The 24,208-nt window shown below is 36.6% G+C and overlaps 1 protein-coding gene across 2 annotated transcripts in view; it reads right to left on the reverse strand.

Annotated features, from left to right (window-relative positions):
- EXOC2 (exocyst complex component 2) overlaps nt 1–24,208 on the reverse strand; it is a 133,734-nt gene that overhangs the window by 79,035 nt on the left and 30,491 nt on the right. For both annotated transcript variants that reach the window (XM_040586157.1, XM_040586158.1), the window contains exons 5-10: nt 23,180–23,293; nt 18,150–18,274; nt 5,431–5,511; nt 1,390–1,535; nt 1,211–1,292; nt 627–729 (exon numbers count right to left, since the gene is read on the reverse strand). In XM_040586157.1, the coding sequence (XP_040442091.1) occupies nt 627–729; nt 1,211–1,292; nt 1,390–1,535; nt 5,431–5,511; nt 18,150–18,274; nt 23,180–23,293 (651 nt within the window). The remainder of the gene's footprint in view (nt 1–626; nt 730–1,210; nt 1,293–1,389; nt 1,536–5,430; nt 5,512–18,149; nt 18,275–23,179; nt 23,294–24,208) is intronic.

The following is a 24,208-nucleotide window of genomic DNA, read 5'->3' on the forward strand; positions in this document are numbered from 1 at the left end:
GAAGGTCCAACCAACTCATATCAGTATGCCTACAACAGACTTCAACATCAGCTTTGCGAATGACATAAAATCTAGGAATTTGAAGGGAAACTGGGGAACCAGTTCATGTTCATGAAATACAAAGGCACTACAGTATTTTGACTGAGTAGTAAAAGACCCAAACCCAAATTTAAACAACAGCCTGGATTAAAACCTCCCGATTATCTGGCTCATGATGATTCCATGTCAACATCAAGCCAAGCTAAAGTGCAAGACATGTTAATAAGGCATCTGTGTTGAGATCTGCAACCTATGAGGGATCACTTCAGACACAGCTTGCGCAACATGATGGTTTAGAGGAAGCAACAGCAACTATATATGCCTTAAATATTTTTTAAAAATTCAAAACTCTATTATCCTTCATTAAATTGTTCTCATTCAAGAACTGTTTTTCATCATTTAATAAACAACCCAGTACCAATCCATTGTGATTATTTACATAATCATAACATCTCAAAATACTCTACGTACAGCTTTAAAATCAGTATTTCAACTATAGTAAAAATGGTCACTACCCTGTCTAGGAAACAGATTTAAATACACATCTAACACCAGATGTCTGATAAAGACACTAGTCAAATGATTACCTTATATAACGTTTCTGATCATGCAATGTTGACGGAGTTTCCAGCAGTTTATCCAACAGAAGTTCTCTTAAAGCTTCAATTCTGGTTTCAACTTCAGCATAATCTAGGAGTAGGGAGAGGAAATAAATCCTATGTGTATCTTCAGCACTGGTACAAACTGACAATTATGTTATTTTTCTAGGACATCAGACCCTTCTGGAGTTAATCTGGAAACCAAGCTACATCTGAAAATTTTGTATATGACAGTTCCACAACAACGGAGAATTGGTCTTCGAAGTCTTTCCAACAATATGCCAGTAAGAGATACCTGAAGTCACATTTTGATCACTGTAACTGCTTTTTACATCCAACCAAGCATTAATAAATGAAATCACAGCCAATTTTATTTAAGTTGTGTAGTACGTACCTCACTCAGAAAACTTGCCAGAAATATTGCTTATAGTAACTGATTCCTATAAATCCATAATTTTTATGGATTAAAACCCACACAAAACTCACATAATGTTCTTTAGACTACTATGTGCTTTTAAGCCTCTAAGTTAAAAACCCAAAAAAAGCAGCAAATAACAGAACTCGTATCTCACATTTTTTGAATACTTGAACCTCTGTCTTTCCGAAGAGTGACTTGGCTTTTTCGTAGTCATTAATAACTACATCATAATCACCCTTAAAAAGAAACAGACAAACAACAAACATTTAGATTCATCAAGAAAAAGGTAACAGACTAATTTCAGCAAACAAAAGTATTTTTAAAGGATTATACCTTCTGGATATTTCTTTCAATATTCAAGGGAAGGTTGAAAAGAAATTTAAAACGCTGGAGAACATTAAGTGCATTTCTTGTTGAATCAGCTTTGTCCTTGCGACCCAGCACTTCTTGGAATAAGGTATCTGCTGTGTTACTGGCTCCTATTTTTAAAAGGATGAATATAAGAAGAAGCGGAGTGAGTAATCAGTTCAAATGACATACAGATTTTCCTCATTTTAATGAGTCATTCAGGCTTTTTTTAGAGCAAATGAGTAATTATTGCTAATTTTTTTATACTTTTTTTTTCAACTGTGTTAACATTTTACAACTGACACAATACTATTTCAAAGTAAACCACTTAATTTTAATGTGGTAAGACCCCTGTGCAATCAAAAACAAGCACTCTTTCCTATTTCAAATGCTTAACTTCACTGCAGATATTTTATAGTTTGCTTTGGCTGCAGATCTACATTTTACAATGAAATTATGCATCTCAGGATATGGAAAAAGTCATAGCAAGTTTTCTTTTTAGAGAAGTATAATTTCATTATCTTTAATTAATGTCATAGCTTTAAGAGTTATCACTGGGTTCTGCAAACAATTTTGTTGTTTTCAAATTAAGTCTTAAAAATTATTAAAAATGTTTGATATTTAAGTGAGTCATTGAAAAGTACCGATGATTAAGTCAAAGACAATAGCACGACTGAAAAAGTCTAATGAGCTGGTCACTGTAACAGAATACAAATTTCTTCACAATGCATTAAAAATCTTACTGGCTTCATTACATACAGGATCAAGCCTTTCATCAAGGTCAACAATTTCACCCAACTCAGTTTCTGTATTGTCTCTGAATATTCTTCAATAAATACATTAAATACAGCCTTAAAATCTTTTCTATCCAGACCAAAAGGCATTCTATTTTGTAATAAGGATTATTTCCTAACACAGAATAATAGAATTTATTGTATAGTAGGGATTATTTACATCACATATGAATATTTGCATTTTTCAACTCATGACTTACTTTTAATTAACAAAAAAACCCCCAGTGGAACTGTTCTAGCCTTTTTGATCGTTGCATGTATAAGTTTTTACATTATCTGGTCTAGTGACTATACTTTAAGCAAAGCTGAAAAAAAATTACATCAGTCTCGCTGGGTGGCTTGCATGCCATTTTCTCTAGTCAACACTGTGGGTGGCCCACTCATGTTAAAAGTAGTCTTTGTAAAATAATTGTTATATCTAAAGAATGTTTAAACTTTGTTGAAATTTTGAAGCCTTGATGTAAAAAAAGTTTTGTCAGGATAGCTATTTCTACTGCATACTATTTAGCATAGAATACTTTAATCCATTAAGGAGAAAGGCACAATGAAAACAGCTAGCTGAACATTTAAATACAGACCACTGATAAAAGTACGAATTTTCTCTTGAGGTTATAATAAATGCTTTTTTTTTAAATCCTTCTAGTAAGTCACGTTTGTTTTGTTTGAATTCATGTCTCTTGTCCGTTCGTTTAACAGCCAAGAAGCAGTGGACTCTATCTGGGAATTAAAAGTAATATTCGCAAAGCATTTTTTTAATTCAATGCAAATGTTTAAGAGGTTGACAACTGCAGGAAAAGCACAGTGATTTCCATCTTTAGTTTAAAACCACATATCTTCATATCTTTATGAATTACTTTGTATAAATCCTCAAGTAAATGATTTTACTTTTTTCCTACTGGCATTTTTTCTGTTTTAGATAGAAATTGAAATACATCATATTACTTATTACTGTCTTAATGAAATCCAATACTTCACGCAAAACAGGTTTGTCTCTTTAGACTTAAGAAAATACTGCAAAATTTCTTCCCTCCTCACCCCTCCAAATCCTTTCTACGTTAACAATCTTTATCTCTTCTTTACTCATGAGGAATCTAACCTGAAGTAATCCATGGATAAAGATTCAGATCCTATATTGCCTAACTATGTTTTCAAAATAGGTGATTCACCTACTGTGTGCAAATTTTTTATTCAAAATAAAGCTCTAGTTATCCAACAGTGGTCTTTCATAGAGCCTGACAAAAACACCACATAATGGAATTTAACTGACCTTTTTAAAGATATAATTCTTCATGAAATTCATTATAGAACAACATGTGGTTTTAGAAATATATACTTAAGAGTTTATTTAGCAATTAAATTTAACAATTTAGCAAAAAATCCCAATATTTATAATTCTACCTATAACACTACACTGTGCTTCTACTGTTCCACGCCATTTCAATGCAGTAGTTTGGCACAATCTTAATGTACATTCAGATGCTGTGGAAAAGATCCTTATTTTTAGGAATTTGTGATCAAGCTCGCAACACCAATTGTCTCTCAAAATATGCATCTACAGTCCATAAAATGTAAAATTCAACTAAAGATTTGAAGTCATTTTTGAAAGCAGGCCCTGTTAATCATGGATTATGGAAGCTTTTCAACGGTCAGACAAGAAACAAAGCTTTGATCCTACACTACTTTGCATAATATTATTTACTCTTTTTAAATCCTTGAATTCGTACTCCTCTACCTCCCACCCATCATGACTTGCAAAGTATCAGGAGGAAAAGCAGCCAATTCTTTTCACAGCAGAGCCAAACTTAATACCACTCTGAAGTGCCTGGCACAAGCTCCTCTACAGATCCAGCTTGAAAAAGATAGTCTGCATTATCTGCATACAGATTTCAGCCAGCATTTATGAAATGAAACAGTGATTATATATTATAGGTAGATTTGTCTCATATTGCTATGTGTAGGAAAATGCCACAGACAAACTTTTGCTTTTTGATTTTAAATCTGTAACGCATTTTTGTCAAAGGGAAAGTGCTCTCCAAGGAATCTGTGCTTTGGTGCATTACATGGTATACAGAGCACAGAGCACTGATGATTGCACTGGCAAATTTGAGCAAATGCTTTTTCCTCCTATCCTATATGTTTCAAATATTTTGCACACATAGGCACACGCTATAGTCTTCATATAGTGAGTGTGAGGGGGTTTGTATGTTTTTTGATTGGGGTGGGGGTGTTTTTTTTTGAGATTTTGGGGTCTTTTTGCACTCCAGGTAACAAGATAAGGGAACAACAATGGTCAAACAACACTTCATTGCGAGCATGAATGTATCTCTACTGAAAAGAGCTAGAACTGTTCACAAAACCTCCTGCTTGCTTTATGCTCCCCATGCAAACACACATACAGTCACTGCTTTCTTCATACAAGAGAAGAAAAAACAGTGAACTTCCATGTCACTTTCTTGATTTCATAAAACACACTCAGACTTTCCAACACTGAGTCAGCTATCTGCATGTCATTCCTGCTTATTGATACAGCACTAAGGGAAACATCCCTTCCTCTGTGAAAAAAATCACAATGAAACAAAGTAAAATTATCTTGGCAGAAGTCCCAGAATTTTTAAAAAAAGTAACTTTTTGATCTGATGAAACGCATACTGAACTGCAGCAAATTCAAGCCATCTCTCTCAATGCAACCTTACAACCAACACAGAGAAACAGAAAAGACAGTACGGACAGCTTTTCAGAGTTCCTAAATAGAATGCTAATTCCAAGTAGTCTAAATGGCAGCACATTAAGTAAAAAAGATTCTGTTCAGAGACCTTGTTACTGCAAACAGCTTGTAGTTGGGGTTATTTTCCCCTCTTGCTCAAACTTCTTACAATCCTGGTACTTAGCTTTGGTCATCCTCCTACAGTTCTCTATCCATATAGCTCCTCTGTTTTCTTTGTCCACTCCAAGTTGAGATGCCACCAAAATTCTTTTAAAATAAAAGCTTTAGAACATCTTTATTTTGATATTTATTCTCTTTGTTATGACAAATGCTACTGAAAGTCACGGCAAAAGCTACTACTTTTTTCAAATGGCGTACTATCACACCCTAAAATCATTACCATCAAACACAAAAAGGCAAGAGAGACTGTACTGTTTTCTACTTTCTACCATATTCCTAGGAATATATTAAAGCTTGTTAGAAAGTCCAAAGTCCATAAATAGTTGCTGCTGGAAGGACAAAACTTACTGTTCAGTACATTCTCCAGTTTATGCGTCATGGATCCCTCTACTTTTTCCGTTCCATCCGCTTCCAGTTTTTGATGGATTGCTGGAATAAAACGTCTAGTTAAAATGCAGAACATTTTAATAGGTAGGAATACATTATATCAAAGTGACACTTTAAAACATTTTTTAAATTAAAAATAAAAGTGTTATTTTTCTTGTTGGACATAAAAAACAGAAACACGCTTCATGGCAGCAGAGTCTAGTGGATGACAGGGCTTGGAGCCAGACATTGCAGAATTTTAACCATTACTTTGACACAGACTTCCTGTATCTTGAACAAGACAGTAATGCTCAAGGAAGAAAAGAAAAAAAAAAAAAAAAAAAAAAAGACCCAAACGACCATAGAGAGAATAATCCCAGTTGGCTGTCTTGTCCTACAAGTGTTCAGTATTTTGAGAAGTAAGAATCATTTAAGTACAAAATACTTTTGCTTTGTGAAGCAGAGTTTTTACACTGATCTCACCAAAAAGAAATTACCAATAATTAATTGGTAGAAAAACTCACGGGGAATTTGGATGACCCCAAAATCAAGTGCTAGAACATTTCCCTACCAACTGTTTTCACCTATAAAAATTCACTCTCAAAATACACCATTTAAGAGTATCTTGTAGGACACTGCATTAACCATTACACAGAAGCATTGCCATGCTTTTGTTCAAAACAACATGAAAACAGAGAGGCGTTTGCTTTATTTTATTTTTTTTTTTTAAGATGCTATCTTTTTCCTGTCCTAAAATGCCAAAAGCCTCAATTCTTATTTCCACATAGTATTACAAATGGATGTGGAAATGCATAGTATCTGCATTAGTTTTTTGTTTTATTATACTTTATTTTTCCAGAAGAGAGATATTTACCAGCATAGCCTGACTATTCTATACCACTCTGGAAATACGAACAGTGAATAGAGTGTAAATATTCCTTTCTTCTACTGCCCCTCTCTTACACAGCCTTCCTTCCCTCCTTTTCTCTGTTCAGTACAACTGGCACAGATCAGTGACTCTTTTTCCCTTTTCTCTCCGCCCCCCGGCCTTTTTTTTTTAAAGGTAGTATTCCCATATATATGCATACAGCACATACAAAACAATTACTTAAAAATAGTATTTTCTTTACAAATTTTTAACCTGTTAACAGATGTAAAATCTGCTATATCCAATAATTAAAGGCTTCAAAATTGCCTCCTACTGCTTCCTGCTGGTTCTCAGTAGAATGAAGTGAAGCTAAGCTAAACTGCCTTTGAAAACAGTGATGCTCAGTGCTTTGAAGCAAGTGAGTAATGATATATTTTGGTCAACACACAAATGCAGTTTTGAAACCACTCTCCCAATTGTCCCAGCTTACCTTGCTTTGGTTTGCATGGCAGAGAAATGCAAGTTCGTCAGCAGGATTCTTTTAAGATGAAACAAAACTAGAAGATGCATTCCATGCCTATACCTACCGAATGAGCTCCAGGAGATACCTGGAACTCAGCCCACTTGGTTATACTCAAGCTAGTCTAAAACACCACCCCAAACTGCATATAATGTGCACACAGAAAAGTCATTACAAACTGGTTTCCTCTACAATGCTATCCCTTACGCAGATGCCAATTAAGAATTCAAGGAAACAAGGACAGAAACTACCTTTAGTAAGGCAGCTCTGTGACCTCAGTCCTACCATAAGCAGTGAAAGAGGGTGGCTGTTCTGAGACAGGATGGCCCTTGAAAAGTCTCCAGCCTCCTTCAAAGAAGGAATTTTCATGTAGGGAATGGGGTGGATGGGTTTGATATAAAAAAAAAAAAAGAAAAAAAAAAAAAAAGAGGGAGAGGGAGAGAATTCCATTATTCTCAAGCATCTCAATTTGACCCTTCAATCCCTTGATCCTATACAAAGAATTTCAGGAAACTTTGCTTTCTTGAAAATGCCTCTTTATTTTTGTTATTAAAGTCATTAGAAGTGAAAAAGATAAATCTAATTTAGGACACCATATTTCTTAGGACAATCAACACTTAATGAACTAAAATAAGAGATTCTTGAATATTTTAAGAGGTCTATCTTAAAAAATGATGCATAATAAACTGTAGCACAGATTTTATAAATTATGTGGACACCACTTACCTACAGGAATGCCTCTACAATTTTGTAACAAAAACATTAGAGGTTTTAATGATATTATTCCATTTATACACACCAGTTTTGGTTGGGGTGGCCAATTACAGTACTGCAATTAATGTTACATACTGAAAGGCAAGTTCATCACAACAGCAACCACAACATAAACAGATATTTTAAAACCAAATGTTGCAAGTACTATTGGAACTGCATCAAAGTGTAATGATTTTAATTTACGTATTTTGAAATAATACTATGAAGCATATTTTTGAAAGATCCTTTCTAAATGGATGTGGATAAAAAAACCCTAGAGTTAGATATTCAAATTTAATATTTTGGAACCATTAATTACTGACCAAGTAACTATAATGTTATGCCTGAAGGGGACGCACCTAAGAATTTCCAAAACTGAACTGTAACATCTAAACCTCTATCAAAGCACATATATTGGCAACAGAAAGTGAAACATGAAGATTTCTTTACCACGTACAGAACAAGAAGATTTGGCAAAGCACGATTTACCATGTTAACTCTTGCAAAAATATCAAGTCATGAACTGTAGTTTTTTATTCTGAAAGGAGCTTATTTAGAAATTGTATCATGCTCATTAATCAGTTCCTGGAAGTTTTAAAACACATCACCTCCAAAGCACTTCCCCATCTCATCTCCTTTAGATGAGAATATACAATAGCAATACTATTCTCTCTTCTTGCTTTTAGAATATGGAAGATAACATTTCTTCACACTGGTAGCATTTAAAGTTAGTGGCTTGGCACAAAGTACTTGAAATTCTTAGTTTGAAAATGGTGGTGTTGGAAACCCAGGAAGAGCGACCCGATTAAGCCAACTCACAGGTGTGTTCAGGCAGACAAAAAGATGTCAGTGGAGCAAAAAAAAAAAATAAAACGAGGCATTAAGTTCCTGAAAGGTGGAACGCACTGTAGAGTACAGATAAAGTCATACAAAGCCTTTGTAACTGGTAGTGTAAACCAAAAGGTATTTTTGGACCACTGTCTGAAATAAGTTAGGACATACTGAAAAATGTAGACCTACCTAAATTACTCTGTGTACACACAATAGGATTTGCTGTATTTCCTTCCACATTTAATGTGATACTTACTTTTGTACTGATGCTATTTTTATACATCATATTTAGATTTAGCAATAAGTGCATTCATATGCATACAAAAGTTGAGGAAAGTTTTAAGTTTTCATAGTGAAAAATGTTATAAAAATGCTTTATCAGAAAGCATAAGCTTACTTAGTTTACATCAACTGATTTTTAAAAAGCTAAGGACATGTCCCTTCTATGTAGATAAGACAAAAAGTCTCCAAAGTTAGCAGTTTGGACAAGAAAAAATATATGCAGTCAAGAAAAGTATCTACAGACCTAATGTGATTGGAAGGAATCTAGAGATACTCAAGTTACTCTTTTATTTTAAGAGTACTAAACCCATGTAACAGTGGGATGGTGCTGTCTGGGACAATCCCCATCCTCCTGCATTCACGTGCTTCCTTTTGCGTGATCTAGCAATCACAGAGCTGCCAGGCGGATGCAGTGAGAAGATCTTGTGGAAAAGTCCCTCAGTAAGAGACTTTATTGATCAGTGAGCTTGTCTAAACCTTGCCCCAGCTGCACCACTGCAATGTAAGGGAAGGGGAACTATCGCAGGGTCCAGGGCCGGTGGAAAGCCAGCCTACACCTCTCACAGTGGCCAGCAGTTCAGGTTACCTTCAAATGCAACCTCATACCCTCAACTCATCACGGGCTGCAGCAAGAAGAGAGAGGAGAAAATGTTAGCTTTTTGAAGGCCTGAAGTAAAGGATGGACGGGATTTTTTCTTGAATTGCCTGTGACCCTGGGCTTACCCAATACAGACTATACAAGTTGGAACAGCAGCTAGAAGCTTAGGAGAGCCTGTTTACTATTTTTGAGAAGCTTTACCATAAGAAGCATACAATAAATAAAGATAAGGAGAGGCTGAGTCTAGATGCTTCACCTGAGGCCAGAAAACTAACTGTATTTTGTATCATCTCTGCCAGTAAGTGTTCAAGTTTGCCAGCTAAATCAGAGTATTTAAAGGCTTGCAAACTTGAGAGTTGCAGTGAGATACTAGTGCAAAGATTAAGTTCAGAGCTCTCAAATCTCTAAACTGACTGAATACTTCAGAATTAGTTATTATTGGGCAAAATACACGCAGAGTTCAATCTAGCAAATAAGCTATAGTACAGGTCTTTTAGTAAAATACACTGCAATTAATTCATTGCTGCTCATGTTGAAAAGAGTTGTATTTACTCTAAGGAAAGATATGGTTTTCTACTTGGCAGCTAAAAATCTAACAAAGTAAACCACACATGCCATGGTCATGCAGTTTGACTTGCAAGTTTCATTCTCATTAGATATTTTTAAAATGTATTTTGAGATTATCACTCGGTGCCTTTCTCAAAACTTCTTCAGCCTAACTCAGCTTAAAGCAACATTGATGCAAGTTTTCAACCGTTTTCTGATTAAAAGATGGCTGGAAATGCATTTGGTGTATCAGAAAATCTTACCTGTTTTCACAGAAATATGGTAAAAAAAAAAAAAAAAAAAGTACCCGAAATGAATTTTAGTGCTCAAGCCTGTACCTGCTTTTATGCTGACTGCTCACATAGCAGTCAGCACATCTGACCCTTTTTAGTCAGATGCAGAAAATAAGGGGGGTAGGGGTGGGGGGTGGAGGTGGGGGCCACGAGAATACGAAAAAGGGAAGACTGACTCAGCATAGTATTTCTGAGGATCTGATGTGGTAACTATAAAGAACTTGGCACCAAAGCACAGTAATGGAGGGATGAAGAACACATGTTAACATGCTGCCAGGATTTACGCCAATGCATGAATAAAAATGCCTTTGGTTTCCTTTCTTGAAAGATTAACAATTTTCTGTCATTTGAACAAAACATAAGAAGGCTATAGATGAGGACAGCACTGCTATGTAGTGCAAAAACTTCTGAATGGATTCAACAGGAGTGCATAGCTGTATGTAATGAGCAAAGCAACATGTAAAGACAGCATGTCATGAACAGAGCTAGTAACCCATTACACTATGAAAACCTAAAACCCCAAAGTTTCTTTACTATGGCCATTAGTCAATACTTTAAGGTTGTTTGTGTTGGGTTTGTTTGTTGGGTTTTTTTTGTTTGTTTGTTTTGGGTTTTTTTTGGGTTTTTTTTTGGGGGGGGGGGGGGGGGTTGGGCTTCCCCCCCCCCCCCCCCCCAACATTTCTAGATCTTTTTGCAAACTGCATAGAAAACTTAGCTTTATTTTGGTAAACACTACTAATCCAAGCAAAAATTATGAAATATTAAATGTAGTATTGCCTCTAATTGCCTTTTTGTGTTTTGTTTTTCTAGCATTTATTTTTTCAAGCTTGTTTACTCAACACAGTAGCAAAAATCAAAAGAAAATGGACAGAATAAAAATTATTTAAAAAAAGTAATGAAAGCATAGTGCTAGGAAGGGAGGTTTTATAGAAATATGAGACTAAAAATTGTAGTCTAACAACATTATGAGGCCTGATAATTTTGTTCTCACACAGGTTTATACTTAAGCAAGTGGGGTATTTCTACACAAATAGCTCAGAAATAGACAGGAAAGCATAGTTTATTATTCTGCTTATAGATCCACTAAAAATTCCGGGACTGGACCCAGGCCTTTGCCAGGATACTTCAGAATTTTAGAGTATAGGAAATGTTATTCTCTTTTTACTGACATAGTGCTAACCTTCTGGATCTAAAAAGCTAATGCTAGAAATAAAAGCAGCTTTTAAATATTGCATGTATTTTAAAAGTGGTATGGAAATCAAAATGGAATGATGTAACAAAATTAAGCTCATTTTATAGCTTGTAGGTCAAGTCTGGCTCAAATTTAATCATAAGTAATTTTCTGCACACTTGCAATGAACTGCAGTATTTGCTATTTGAAAACTGTAATTGCAAAACTAATCTTTTTGATGATTTACTGTTTTTCAAATGCAAGCAAACAAAAACTTCATAAAATGTGACAGCCACACAGCAGCTAAAAGCTACAACGACTGCATCCATTTGGAGAAATTCTGCTAGTAACTAGCTTCCACCTCTAAAAGAGCTTCTGATTTAAAAGAAGCTATGTGAGCAGTCAGCATAAAAGCAGGTACAGGCTTGAGCACAGAATTTTCACTATGGACTGAGACAACTCCTGCTGTTTCACACTTTTTCAAATCAGGTCACCTCTTGCTTGAGACAAAAACCACCTCCTAGACAATGCTATGCTAGAACCTGCATGAAAGGCAAGTTTGAACCTTTTAATAATCATGATCACAGAACTTTTGCTTTTTTAGAGCTGTATTAAGATACTAATTGGTCTGCTACAGAAATTGATTGTAGGCATTGCATGAAAAGGAAGCATCCACCTGACTAAACTGTTTACCACCACTTAAAACACTTTGCTAGCACTCCTTTGCCAGGTCATCTCTTGGCATACATTGCTTGTTGCAATGTCCGCCTAGTTATTTAGCGCTGTGAGATCAGAATAAAAAGGTTTTGAACAAGCAAACTTAAATCATCATGCCTGTTTATTCATTGTGCCTACCTGAGAAGGTCATAAATGTAAGGACAAAATAGGTAGCAATGATCGTGCAACTGCTTCTAATTCAGCTTTTGTCTCTGAAGTGTTGCACAAAGATAACTCAAACCTTCAGACACGACCATCCACTTGGAAAGCTAGACAGTGAGATTAGAGCACATCAGTATTGCTTCATGATTACTTGCAGGCAGGATCTGAATTCTTAAACTGAAATAATTTAACTTTCATCTACTGTGGGGTACATACACGCATGTAAACTGTTACTCTGAAGTGATCGACAGACTGTTAGATACATGCCTGACACATGCAGCATCTTGCCTGTTTATTTCCATGGCCCAGTTCCTTCTGCACCTCTAGGAATTACCATATTGAAAATAACTAGCTATAATAGCAGGCTGTTCTTACTCTGCAAAGATTACATTTATCACTTGATATGGGATGAGGAAGATAACATTAATAGACACACACCACAAAGCACTCAACACAGAGCTATTCTAGCCATTTCAAGTCAGCTGCATAACATTTAGGTAGTAGTTGTATGTTTGAATTTTGTTTACCCAAATCCATGTGTTTAATAAAAATTCACACCATTTTGGAAAAGGTATATAAGACAAAACAGGAGTGTGACAACAGCAAAACTTGGTATAACAGCCTGATGCCATACTACCCAGCAAAACCAAGTTATGGACTAGCATTTCACTGGACAAATAAACAAAAAGACAAAAGACAGTGAACTAAGATAAGAGCTAGCAGTGTATAACCACTTCAAAATTAGTCAGTCATCAGTCTAGTTCGCAAACAGAATCACTAATGAAAAATTGGCTGTATGTACTCGAAATTCAAACATGACACAATTCCTCAAAAGCCAGAAGCTTACATCACAGATGAGCGCCGAGTTTTAGTTTCTGAAATTCCCAGTCCGACTCAGAGTTCAATATAAATCCAGTGGTTTCTTTTGTTTTAGTTTCAGAGCAAATTAATTTAACAGACATAATGGCAACAAAATAGGCTTATTCATACTGAATCAGATCCTGGATCACTGACATGCTCATCCCAGAACAGGCCTTAGGGGATTGAAGTGTAGAAGTATTCTACAGCAAGGAAAAAAAAAATCACCAAAAAATAGGCATTGACCAGATAAAGGATCATTTCAGCCACGTAAACATTAACCTAACATATGTATTTAGGTATTAGGCAAAAGGCCAACTGCAGTTCAAGTTTCTGATCATACTAGCATTCCCATAGGCCACACATCTGAACAGGAGTGGAAAGGGAAAAAAGGAATAGTGCTGTAGCAGCCAGCAGTACTTCTTTTGTATAGATTTTTTTCTGAAAATCATATAAAGCGTATTTGTAGTTGTAACTGCACAAGAGCTGTTGCCATGGCAAACTAGAGAGTCAAATCCAAACCTCAAATTTGTTCAACATATCAGTGTTTCAAAGACAACACAGCATCTTCTTTACTTGCCAATACAGATTTTCACACTTGCATGTTTTTGCATAATTGAGTGACTGAAGTGGTCATTTCCCTATTTTTTTCTTTTCAATTAAATAAAAAGAAACTCTGCAGCCTAAGACTCTTTGTAAAGAGCATTTCTGAAAAAGTATATTAGAAGCAAATTAATTTGCTAACTTTCCAAAGACTTCTGTGCAGGACATGACTTGCTCATGACAATAAAACACAACTTGCCTACAAGCGTATGAACAGCAGCCCTTTTAGGAATGTTGCTTTCTGGGTTGCAACGAGAATTATGGGAAATAAATTAGCTGAACTCCCCAACGCTGGAGTTTGGTCAAGTGGGTCAAGTTGAGGTGAGCCCAGTTCCCCCCAGGTCAGTTTACAGCTCCCTTCAGCTGATGAAACAAACTTCCCGTTGAACATCTCCACAGCAAAGTCACTGTCAAACTGTCGGCCAAGTTAACAGGCAGAGAGATGTGAGGATCTGATAAGGCTATTCTATTTTCCAAGAAATTAAGTCAACCAAGCAAGGGTTCTGGCCTATTTGACCTCTTATTTTCTTAGTAAACAGTTTCTAAATCGCAAAATACAATACACATCTCAGGATAACTTTTTATCTTTTTGTTGCTTACTTGTGAAAATATTAATACCCATTTAAATGCGTAATACAGACTGCAGCATACTTAAGATCAGACCAATCTTACTGATCACAAGTAACGAAAAAAGCTGCACCTTAATCAGTGATAACAGGATTTCCCAGATCAAGTAAATGTATTTGAAACAAACACCGTTAAATGTGTATGAATTATAAAAGCAGGTATAAACAGACATGCAAATAGATGAGTATGAAGTACCTGGTAAAGCCAGTATTGTATCTCTCAAAGCGAGCCTCCTATGAAAAGTAACATACTGCACCAAGTTAGGGAGACCTAGGAGAAATAACTGCAGACAGATAGCTCTGCACTACAACAACAGAATGGATCTGCAGTTTATAAAGCGTAACTTGTGGTTGGAAGATGTGTTCTAGGATATCTGACAAGGAAACCCAAGAACCTAAATTTCTGCCCATCAACAAAAACCTATCTTCTGAAAACACATCAGATAGTAGAAATCTTCCCAAAGGAACTGAGTAAAAAAAAAAAAAAAAAAAATCCAAACTAAAAAGCAGCAGCTCAGGAAATTCAAGTTATATTGGAAGACAGACTACATATGTTCAATAATGGTTCGTACTGGTCCTGGCTGAGCCCCACAGCAGCCTTCCCAGTGCTGTGCTCTGTTTTGGTAGCCAGAGCGGCGGTGATAACACAGCAGTGCTCCGGCTGGTGCTGAGCAGCGCTCCCACAGCATCAAGGCTGCCCCTCCAGCCTTCCCACCCCTCACCGCCAGGCTGGGGGTGGGGGGCAAGATCTCGGGAGGGGACACAGTTGGGACAGCTGACCCAAACTGACCAACGGGATATTCCATAACGTATGACATCTGCTCAGATGTAAAAGCTAAGAGAGAGGAGGAGGAACAGGGGGCATTGGTTATTTATGATGTTCCTCTTCCGGAGCAATTGCTACACATCCTGAAGCCCTGCTTCCTGGAAGTGGCTGAACATCGCCTGTTGATGGGAAGTAGAGGATAACATTGTTTTCCTTCACTTCCACATGTGTGACTTTTGCTACAACTTTATTAAACTGCCTTTATCTTGACCCACAGGTATTTTTTTCATCTTACTTTCTCCCCTTATTCTGCTGAGAAAGGGAGTGGCAGAGTAGCTTGGTGGGCACCAGGCATGCATCCAGCCAGGATGAACCCACCATACCAGAGTGTAACAGGATTTTTAAGTAAACATTCTTCTTTTAAAGAGCTTGAATTTCTAAATTGCATGCCTAAGAATTAATGGGGGTTTTGTTTGTTTTGTGGGGGGTTTAAAATTTTGCATCTAAGCTGCTTCTCTAGAACAATGCTAATAATGCTTATGCTTAAGTCGTCTTGTGTTTCAGAAACCTGAAGTGATCAAATGTTCTGGAGAAAAGCTTTCACATCTGGCAGGAGGGCTGGATGGTGGCATCAAAGACACCTTTTTTTCTTCCTACTAGTGGAACACTCTCCACATCCAACTTAGCTGCTGATTATACTTATCACAGGTTCAAGTCTTTCAAAAATGATGAAATTTTTCCAGCTTTGCTCCCTCAAAAATATTCTGCATAAAGAGGAAAAAAGGGCAAATAGGCAGTTCTGCATTACAAAGCTGAAATTGATAGGCAATAAGGGTGTTGGGTTGTTTTTTTTTTTTGACTGAAAAGAATCAAAAACACTTTGGCAGGCACATTTAATAGGAAATTTCACAGGAAAAATGCATACTAAAATGCTACACAAGGCAGCTGTGACCTGCAGTGCATCCTCATTAAGAATTTGGTTTCAGAATTTAACGACTAAATATTGTATTGATAAGTCTCTTGAACTCCAGTATTATAGCTTTGGATTTGTAAGTGATTAAGACTTCAAGTTTCTGATTTTCTTCTACAACAGCATCAAGGCCATTCTTTCTTAGTATTATTTTAATTCACTGTTCATAACAATACAAGATACAAGTCTGCTTCTTTTTGAGCACTTAAGGGGTATCACTGGGAGGAAGACAAAACCAAGCCATTTTGGTTACAGATGAAAAGTGGCAACATGTACCACATGAGTCATCCCAAGTTGTTTGAGTTCATAATTTATCTAAAGGACTGCACTGATAAAACTAAAATTTTAGGTAAAGATAACACTGATACAGATAAGAGATGCAGAACAGTATAACAGCTATTATTTAGGTTGAGAACATAGTAGTTAGTGAAACAAATGTGTTTGGTTCCTGATAAATTAAGATGTTAAGAGAACAAGTAGGAACATAAAAAAATATTAATAAAATAATGATCAGGAAAGGTAAGATAGAATAGGCAAGAAGCCTACATTTTAGTAGATGGGACAAGAGAAAACTTGTCAGTTGTGTTCAGCCTTTCTAAAACCTCACAACATTCATAGTTTGCATTAGCTTTTTGTAAATCCTACTAACTTTTCTGGTCTATTTGACACTCTATATGCAGAGCAGATTTAGTTGTGAAAAACAAATCATATTTCAGTATTTGTTCAGGATTATTTAGGATTTTGAACTATTTAAGAAAAATTAGGATTTCAACATTTTCAAGATATTTAAGGCTTACAAACAAATAGCCTATTATCATTCTTCCTAGCATTTAATACAAACTCAGCTTAAAAAAAAAGGTAAAGAATGCCAAACAGTGATTCTTCTTAAGAGTCTTTTCCTATGACTACTATCACATATTTTAGTATTTCCACTAAATCCTTTAATACTCCTCTTCTGTTATTAAGCCTATCTAGATTTAGGCCAAGGTTTTCCAAAATAGATCAGTAATAGGTCAGTTCTGGGTGGGGTAATAGAGAGGTTTAGGAATTAAAAAGATTCTTCACAGCAAGAACCTTCAGATGTCTCAAGAAGAGGTCTTAACTACCAAAGCACGTATGTTTGCACTGGTGGAAAAAGTTCTCCTCTTAAAAATTACTGAATTAGGCAGGTAGCCAAAAGCCAGCAACCACTTCTGAAAACATTGTCATCTGATGGGCAGGTCACAGGTTAATCTGCCTGGGGCAGTAATACAGGTGGACCACCAGGTGAGACAGCACTACCTTCCCTTTTCCCTGACGCGTGGAAAGTATCAGACAGCGAGTGGCCTGCAAGCAGTTCAAGAAAAACCTCTTACTTCTCCAAAGCAGTGTTCCTAAAGCCAATGGAAGCACTAGCTTGGCTGAGGCTATGACTAAATGTAAGTTTCCTTACTCCATGGTACCCATTACACAGGATCAATGATCAGGAATGATAATCCTGCAATATACCGTAGCTATGAAGAACTGCATAGTGCTAGTGTCAACCCTACTGGAGATGGCCCAGCACTGTCACTTTCTTATCCAGCACAGTCCCTGACTAGACAGGGCTATGGCAGCCCACAATGAGCTTTTACCTCAGAGACATTTTATGTTTTAAAGTGTGTATATATAAAATAAAGCTATATATAAAAATGGAACAGACAACTAAGTTAATCTCACTAGTGTGTTGCATTTTCCCTATGGCAAGCAGAATATAAAGGCTGTCTGATTTCCCAAGTCAGAGTGTAATGAATATTCATATAAATATTGCAGTCTGACTATGGGATAAGTCATCATAAAAACTATTTTTTATATTGCTACAGTTTGTAAGTCATCTTAACATTATCTTCAGTTTAACATTTCTTCTCCTTTCTGGATTTATGGTCTAAGCAGTTTCAACAAATGCCTCCACAAACATTTGGTGCCATCTTTTCCAAAACTACCACAATAATCAGCCAGCCAGTCCCAGCTTCTGAGCAACACAATACAGACTTTGGGCTTGTTATACACTTTCAGACAGGACTGTGAAGAAAAACAGTATTTTTAATATTAAGTTCAACCACACGCAGTATAAAAGAAAAGACAGTATCTGCATTTAGTAAGCACAAAGCATATTTACCTGACAGAGCATCCTGTGCTTCAAAGAATGTGCTGAGACCTCCTTTCACATAAGCTAGACTGCCCTCATTTTTCTTATTGGCTTGTTTCTTCAAATTCACAACAGCCATTTTGAGCTGATCAAAACTGAAAAGAAACAAGAAAACCCCTGTGATGTTCAAACAACGAACAAGGTCAGCTAATGAATAAATGGAACAACTACTTGGAAAAGCAAGCCAGCTACTTCTGCAACAACTATTAATGACTGAGTAATTGCTAAAAAGTGTGCTGCTTGATGACAGCTTACTTTTAGTCCAAAGAGCTTTCCTGTTTTAATTTTAACCCTAAATGGAGGGTTTCTATCACTTGTGATGGAATAGATTTCTTTATAACACAAATTAGTCAAGAAATTTCTTTTAAACATGCAATATTGCTCTTAACTGTACTACCTTAAATAGGTGATAGTCCAACTCACTACACTTAGCACACCAGATTAACTACCAGCATGTTAGAAGTCTCTTTAATAAGAGATATTTATTTGTTTAACTCTGCAGCTTAGTTCACAAACCTTTTTCACTTTCTGTTTCTGAATTCCTTCAATATTTTTATATGAGTTTGGACATACAGCTCAGAATTGAAGACAATATTAGTGCAAAAATAAAGAAAAGCTGAATGGATTCCTGCTTTATGGAAGTACTTTTTTATATATAGTCTACTGAATTATTTTTGAAAGACACTTCACAGGGCAATATTAACTGCCAACTCATCACTATTGTTTGTATGGTAGGTTACTTTTTATCTTAGTTTCCTAATATTTCCAGATTACTGCCAGTTTACACTTGATTTCACATTTTTACTTTTTGCAATCAGCTGCAATTACTTTAGAAGTCTTACATCATGACTAATTCTTCATTACTTGCATGTCATCTTTTTGTTGATGACTATGAATATGATCTCAGTAGTTATGCTGCTGGATTAATTACAAAAGCACTATCGTGAACAAGCTCGGAAACACAAATATAACACATGATTTTCATGCTTAAAGTAATTTCTCCTACCTGCAGGCTAAACCTATCTCCCTGACACAAAGGAATCAAAAAACTGCACTATACCTCAGTGAGGAGAGGGAAACAATGAAGTAAGGAAATTAAGGCATAAGGCAATTCCACCAATACTCTTTGCCCGTTTTAAACAGAGGTAGAAAAAGACATGTTAAGACAACAAACCAAACTTTAGCCTAGGCAGTGGGAAAGCTGTCACCACCTGCTGGAAGACAAAAACACACTGGTGCACTTACATGCATTTTCCTTTTTATATTAATGATGTCACAACATTTTGCTTTATTTCCTGTTTCCATCTGCTGGACAGAAATCACATTATTCAATAGCCAGATGGGTCTATTTGGGCATACAAGAAGTACTTACCAGCAGCATTTTCAAACTAAAAAAAATCTGTACAGTTATCTTTTAAGCACTGTTTCACTTTACCTGATGATCTAATACTATGTCTGCATAGTTTATTTATATTTGTCAGAATATTGCTGAGATAAAAAAAAAAAAAAAGTTATTTTGGTTGCTTACAAAGAATTTCCTTCAAGGAAAAAACAGACATAAGCTAACCAAAACATCACTGCACCACAAATTTAGCATTCCCAATACCTGAGGTTATGTAGAGGACAAGAACTAAACCGTTGCCGTGTGCTTCCGCAAAAACAGCGCAAATGATATGAGGCAGATAATTATACGATTCCAGAATATTTCTAAGACTACACATTTTGAAGTGAGAAGAAGTAAATCCATTTTTTCCCCTTCTTTATTTAAAAAGTTATTTATAATTAGATTCAAAACATGACTGGATTCACCCTACCCTTTGAGCCATTCTTCCTGTTGAGTTTTATACAGCTTTTGTACGTCCAACACTAAGATTCAGACTTTGTAAACCAATATAAACTGAGTTAATATGCAAAAAAACCCCAGCTTTCATTTAAAACCAGAAATTAGTATCTTTTATTCCACTAGACTGATGGGTTCGTGACTTGAATGAAAGTTGTTTGTGGGTTTTTTCCCCCAAGAAAGATGAAGTATTTAAGCTGATGCTAGACGAAGTGTTAAGAATATTTTTTTTCTTAATACGAGGTTTTAAAAGTCCATGAGAATGGACACTCAGGCACTGACCCACTGGCACAGTAGAAGTTAAAAAGGCACCATGCAAGCTCATGTAATTATTTATTATCAACTCGTAGTACTGATGACCAGAAAAATCAATGTTCTTACTGACACCTTGCCATACTAGGCTTTACAACCACCACATTATGCTGTCGTTCATATTCCATGGCAATTCTGGTAAAAAGAGTAACTTAAATCAGTCTAAATAGTAATTTAATTAATTTTCTGGGTCTACAGCATCCTTAAATGTACCCAAGCCACCCATGACAGACAGCTGTTAAATTAAATCTCAGCACTCTCCATAATGCTGATTCTGCAGCACTCAGTTACACAGTCCCAGGGTTTAAGCAATCAAATATTGGTTTTATTCTGCACCTAACCTAAATTATATATTAATGTATTATTTCTGAATTAATCTTGTTTCCTTTCTAAAGGCACATAACTCATTCAAGCTGTACACCCACAGATACTTACATACTCCTGTTTTTGTGTCTCTGCTTTCCTATCTTTCTTAAACCAGTGGCCAAAACTGGGCAGAGCACTTCAACTACAGCTTTAGTAACAATGAGCAGAGTAATTATCCCCATACCTTACATAACACAGCCTTGCTAATACACCCCAAAAGATGGTATGGACTAGACAGCCAACTGGTATTTCTGGCATGTTACAAACACCAGGTTTTCTTCTATACTACTGTTGCCCAACCCAGGCACGTACTCTGCCGCCTGCCTTCCCCACATCCCTTAGAGCCTTGCACCCAAGTATTTTGTGACTGCTACTGCCAAGGCTGCCACTGGTTATCATGTCCCCTGCCTTGCCTGCACGAATCAGATCTAGGAAAACAGCACCCCTGATTGCCCACCTAGCAGCTACGTTAGAAGACATTCCCAGGACTCTCCACAAGCCTCCTGGATGGTTGCCCTTCCTGTAAATCACAGAGGTTAAAGTCCTGTACAGGAACCAGGGTCTGCTCTGTGCAGGCTTCCTCAAGTTTCTTAAGGAAGATTTTGTTCAATTCCTCATCCCACTGTGATGTTAGCCTTTCCAGCCTCTTTAACAAACTCTCAACCATCCTGCTACCTGCTCCGTAAGAGGGAGCATGTATTTATTCAAGCTGTTCCTTCACACAAAGGTCAAGTCTGTCTGTTCTTTCTTGGATGTATTTCTGAGAAAGCCTCTTCCCATCCATCATAGAACACCAGGCACGTGAGCTATCCCACTTTATTCCAGTGATGCGCTTGTCTAATCCCACATGTGGGGCTCTGGCCTCTTACCCGTTTCCCAGGCTACATGTGTAAAGGCACTTGAGGTTAGATCCTTCCAGCTGGTTTTGCAATTCCCAACAGCACTCTCAATGCCATCACTGAACCACGTATGTAGCACTCCGTCCCTTCATTAACTCAAGCTGTTATCACCATCCCCTGATATTCCTAATTTGAAGTCCTTGTCACCAAAGTGCAAACCTGCTGGCAAAGATGTTCCCGCCCCACTTCTCCAAATGAATCCCATTTCTGACTAGTGGTCCTTGTTCTTTAGTAATGGATCCATGGCTACAGGAGTAAAAAATGCTGCCTTTGAAACCAGCGGTACAGCCACCTCTGAAACTACAGGATGCATCCGCTAACACTTGAAGCTTTCTCCTTCACGTGAAAATGAAATTGAATACCTGGGCTCCCATGTTTTTCACTTTTGCCCCCAGGGTTTTGCAATCAACTCTTGATCTGTTCCACATCTTCCTTGGCAGTGTCACTGGTACCCACATGAATGAGCAACAAAACAGCAACACTCCAAGTGCCAAACATAAAACAGTTACATCAAAAGCTGTTTGTTCCTTCTCACTGTTAACCCCCCAGCTTTTTTTAAAACCTCGTGATCCCTGAAGTTATCAGGTTGTGCGAGGTAGAATTCATTTTGAATCACTCCTCATTTAGTTATTGGATATAAAAACATGCCGTCACTTCATATGTATTAGATAATAATGCTCTCTTGATGTTGTTTTGCCTCTTCAATCTGCCACCACTTTGTGAGGAATTTCCCAAGCAGATTAATGGTTATTTCTGGAGCTCCTAAAATCAACCACCACCACCCAAAAAACAACAAAACCAACCCCCCCAAAAAAACCCCACCAAACCTCAAACAAATCCAACCTTGTTTCTACCATAAGATAACAAAAAACATATTAAATCTGCAAAGTGGTATTGCCTTTCAAAATGCTAATCAGAATACCCAGCTATAAACAACAACAAAAAAAAGGCTCATCCTCTCTACTAAAAATGGCTTCCAGTATTATCCAAACACCAGCAGATAAAAGTTTCAGAACTCACTTATACATGCAAAATGTATTTATGTAATGCATTCATGTAAGTACATATTATGAACTAGGTTTAAAAATTAAGACATTAATGACGTTGAGAGATTTACCTCAAAGATCTTACTCATTTGTCCAACTTAATTTACTACAGCATTTTCCACAAGAGTTAACTAAAGCTAACTGATACTACTGGTTTACTCTTAGTCTGTTCAGTGATCCTGAGCCTCTAGTCATGACTTAACCCCTGGAGTGTCCAGTTAAGGCCATGCTGCCCAACTTCTTCATACACAGAGGGCTTTAGCCTGAAGAAAGACATTCTCTTCTTCCCCATCTTACATGGGGGAGGGGGGGGGAAGCAAGCCATAAATTAGGTCTGGTTAAAAATGAAGTTTTCTTCATAACCACATTGAGCAAAACTTGTTGATTCACGTTTCTAGCCAAGCAGAAACATCACAGGCAGTAGAAACTACAGGTCTATTACTGTAAACATCAACCACCAATGACACGTCTATTGGATAATGAAATAACATTGAGTGACTTGCACTTAAAACAATTATTTTTATGATAGTAACAAACCTTGTTGTTGAATGATTCTCAATCAGATACCAGGCAGCAGAAAAGTTTTCGCTAGTGAAATCAGCACTCATCCCAGGAAACAGTGTCTCTAAATCTTTTTGAGGAAATCTGCCTCTGAAAAATGAATATTCATTTCTTCAGTGAGACATGTTCTTGTGAACAGCTTACAATTAGTAATGCCACATTATAAAAAAACCAAACCAAAACAAAACAAAAAAACCCCAAACCAACCAAATCATGTTGCAACAAGATGTAAATATAAACTTGTATCTCACCATGAAATTAAATCTGGTATTATACACACATGTAGCCTGCCTGGGAAAGAAGAGATTAAAATCTAATTAAGTAAACCTAATTTTACCATTTTGATTTCACCTTTACACATGACAGAAATATTGCCTGTACAAAATGCTTTTAAAGAAAGAGAACTGCTGCCTTCAGAAAATGAGACTAGACAGACTCACCATGGTATTACTAATATTCACATGCAGGACCACTAATGCTGGATGTACTCAGAGTCAACTCTTACCTTTTAAATAGGAAAATCAGTACATCAAACCAAGTAAATAAGAAATAATATTGTCTGTAAGCCATGGAACAGTATCTTTAACTTTTAAATGACAGGACATCACCAGTTGACAGCTAGTAATTGATCTCGCACCATCACTGTCTATTGGTCCACGTGCAGCCCAAGTCCCACGGAAACACAAAGGAAGATACATGGAACATACTTCCATTATATACAAACACCCTGAGTTAAAATCACCCTCTTGCAAAACAGAATATACTGATCCATCTCTGTTCATAGTACACAAAACAAAAGTGGGCATGTCTTGAGTGAGAAACAGCATGTTTTGTTTGTTTTTATTCAGTCTTACAATGCATAAAGCTAGCATGCGAGCCAATTCCTTGTAAAAGCAGATTCTTTATAACAGTATATCTGACATTACAAGTAGCTTCTAAGATACTCATACAGAAAATGTATTCCATTTAAAGTCAGTGTAATAAAAATATTTAAAGCACTTTTTG

This window comes from Falco naumanni, chromosome 3, assembly GCF_017639655.2.
Source record: "Falco naumanni isolate bFalNau1 chromosome 3, bFalNau1.pat, whole genome shotgun sequence".
In the NCBI taxonomy this organism is placed as follows: domain Eukaryota; kingdom Metazoa; phylum Chordata; class Aves; order Falconiformes; family Falconidae; genus Falco; species Falco naumanni.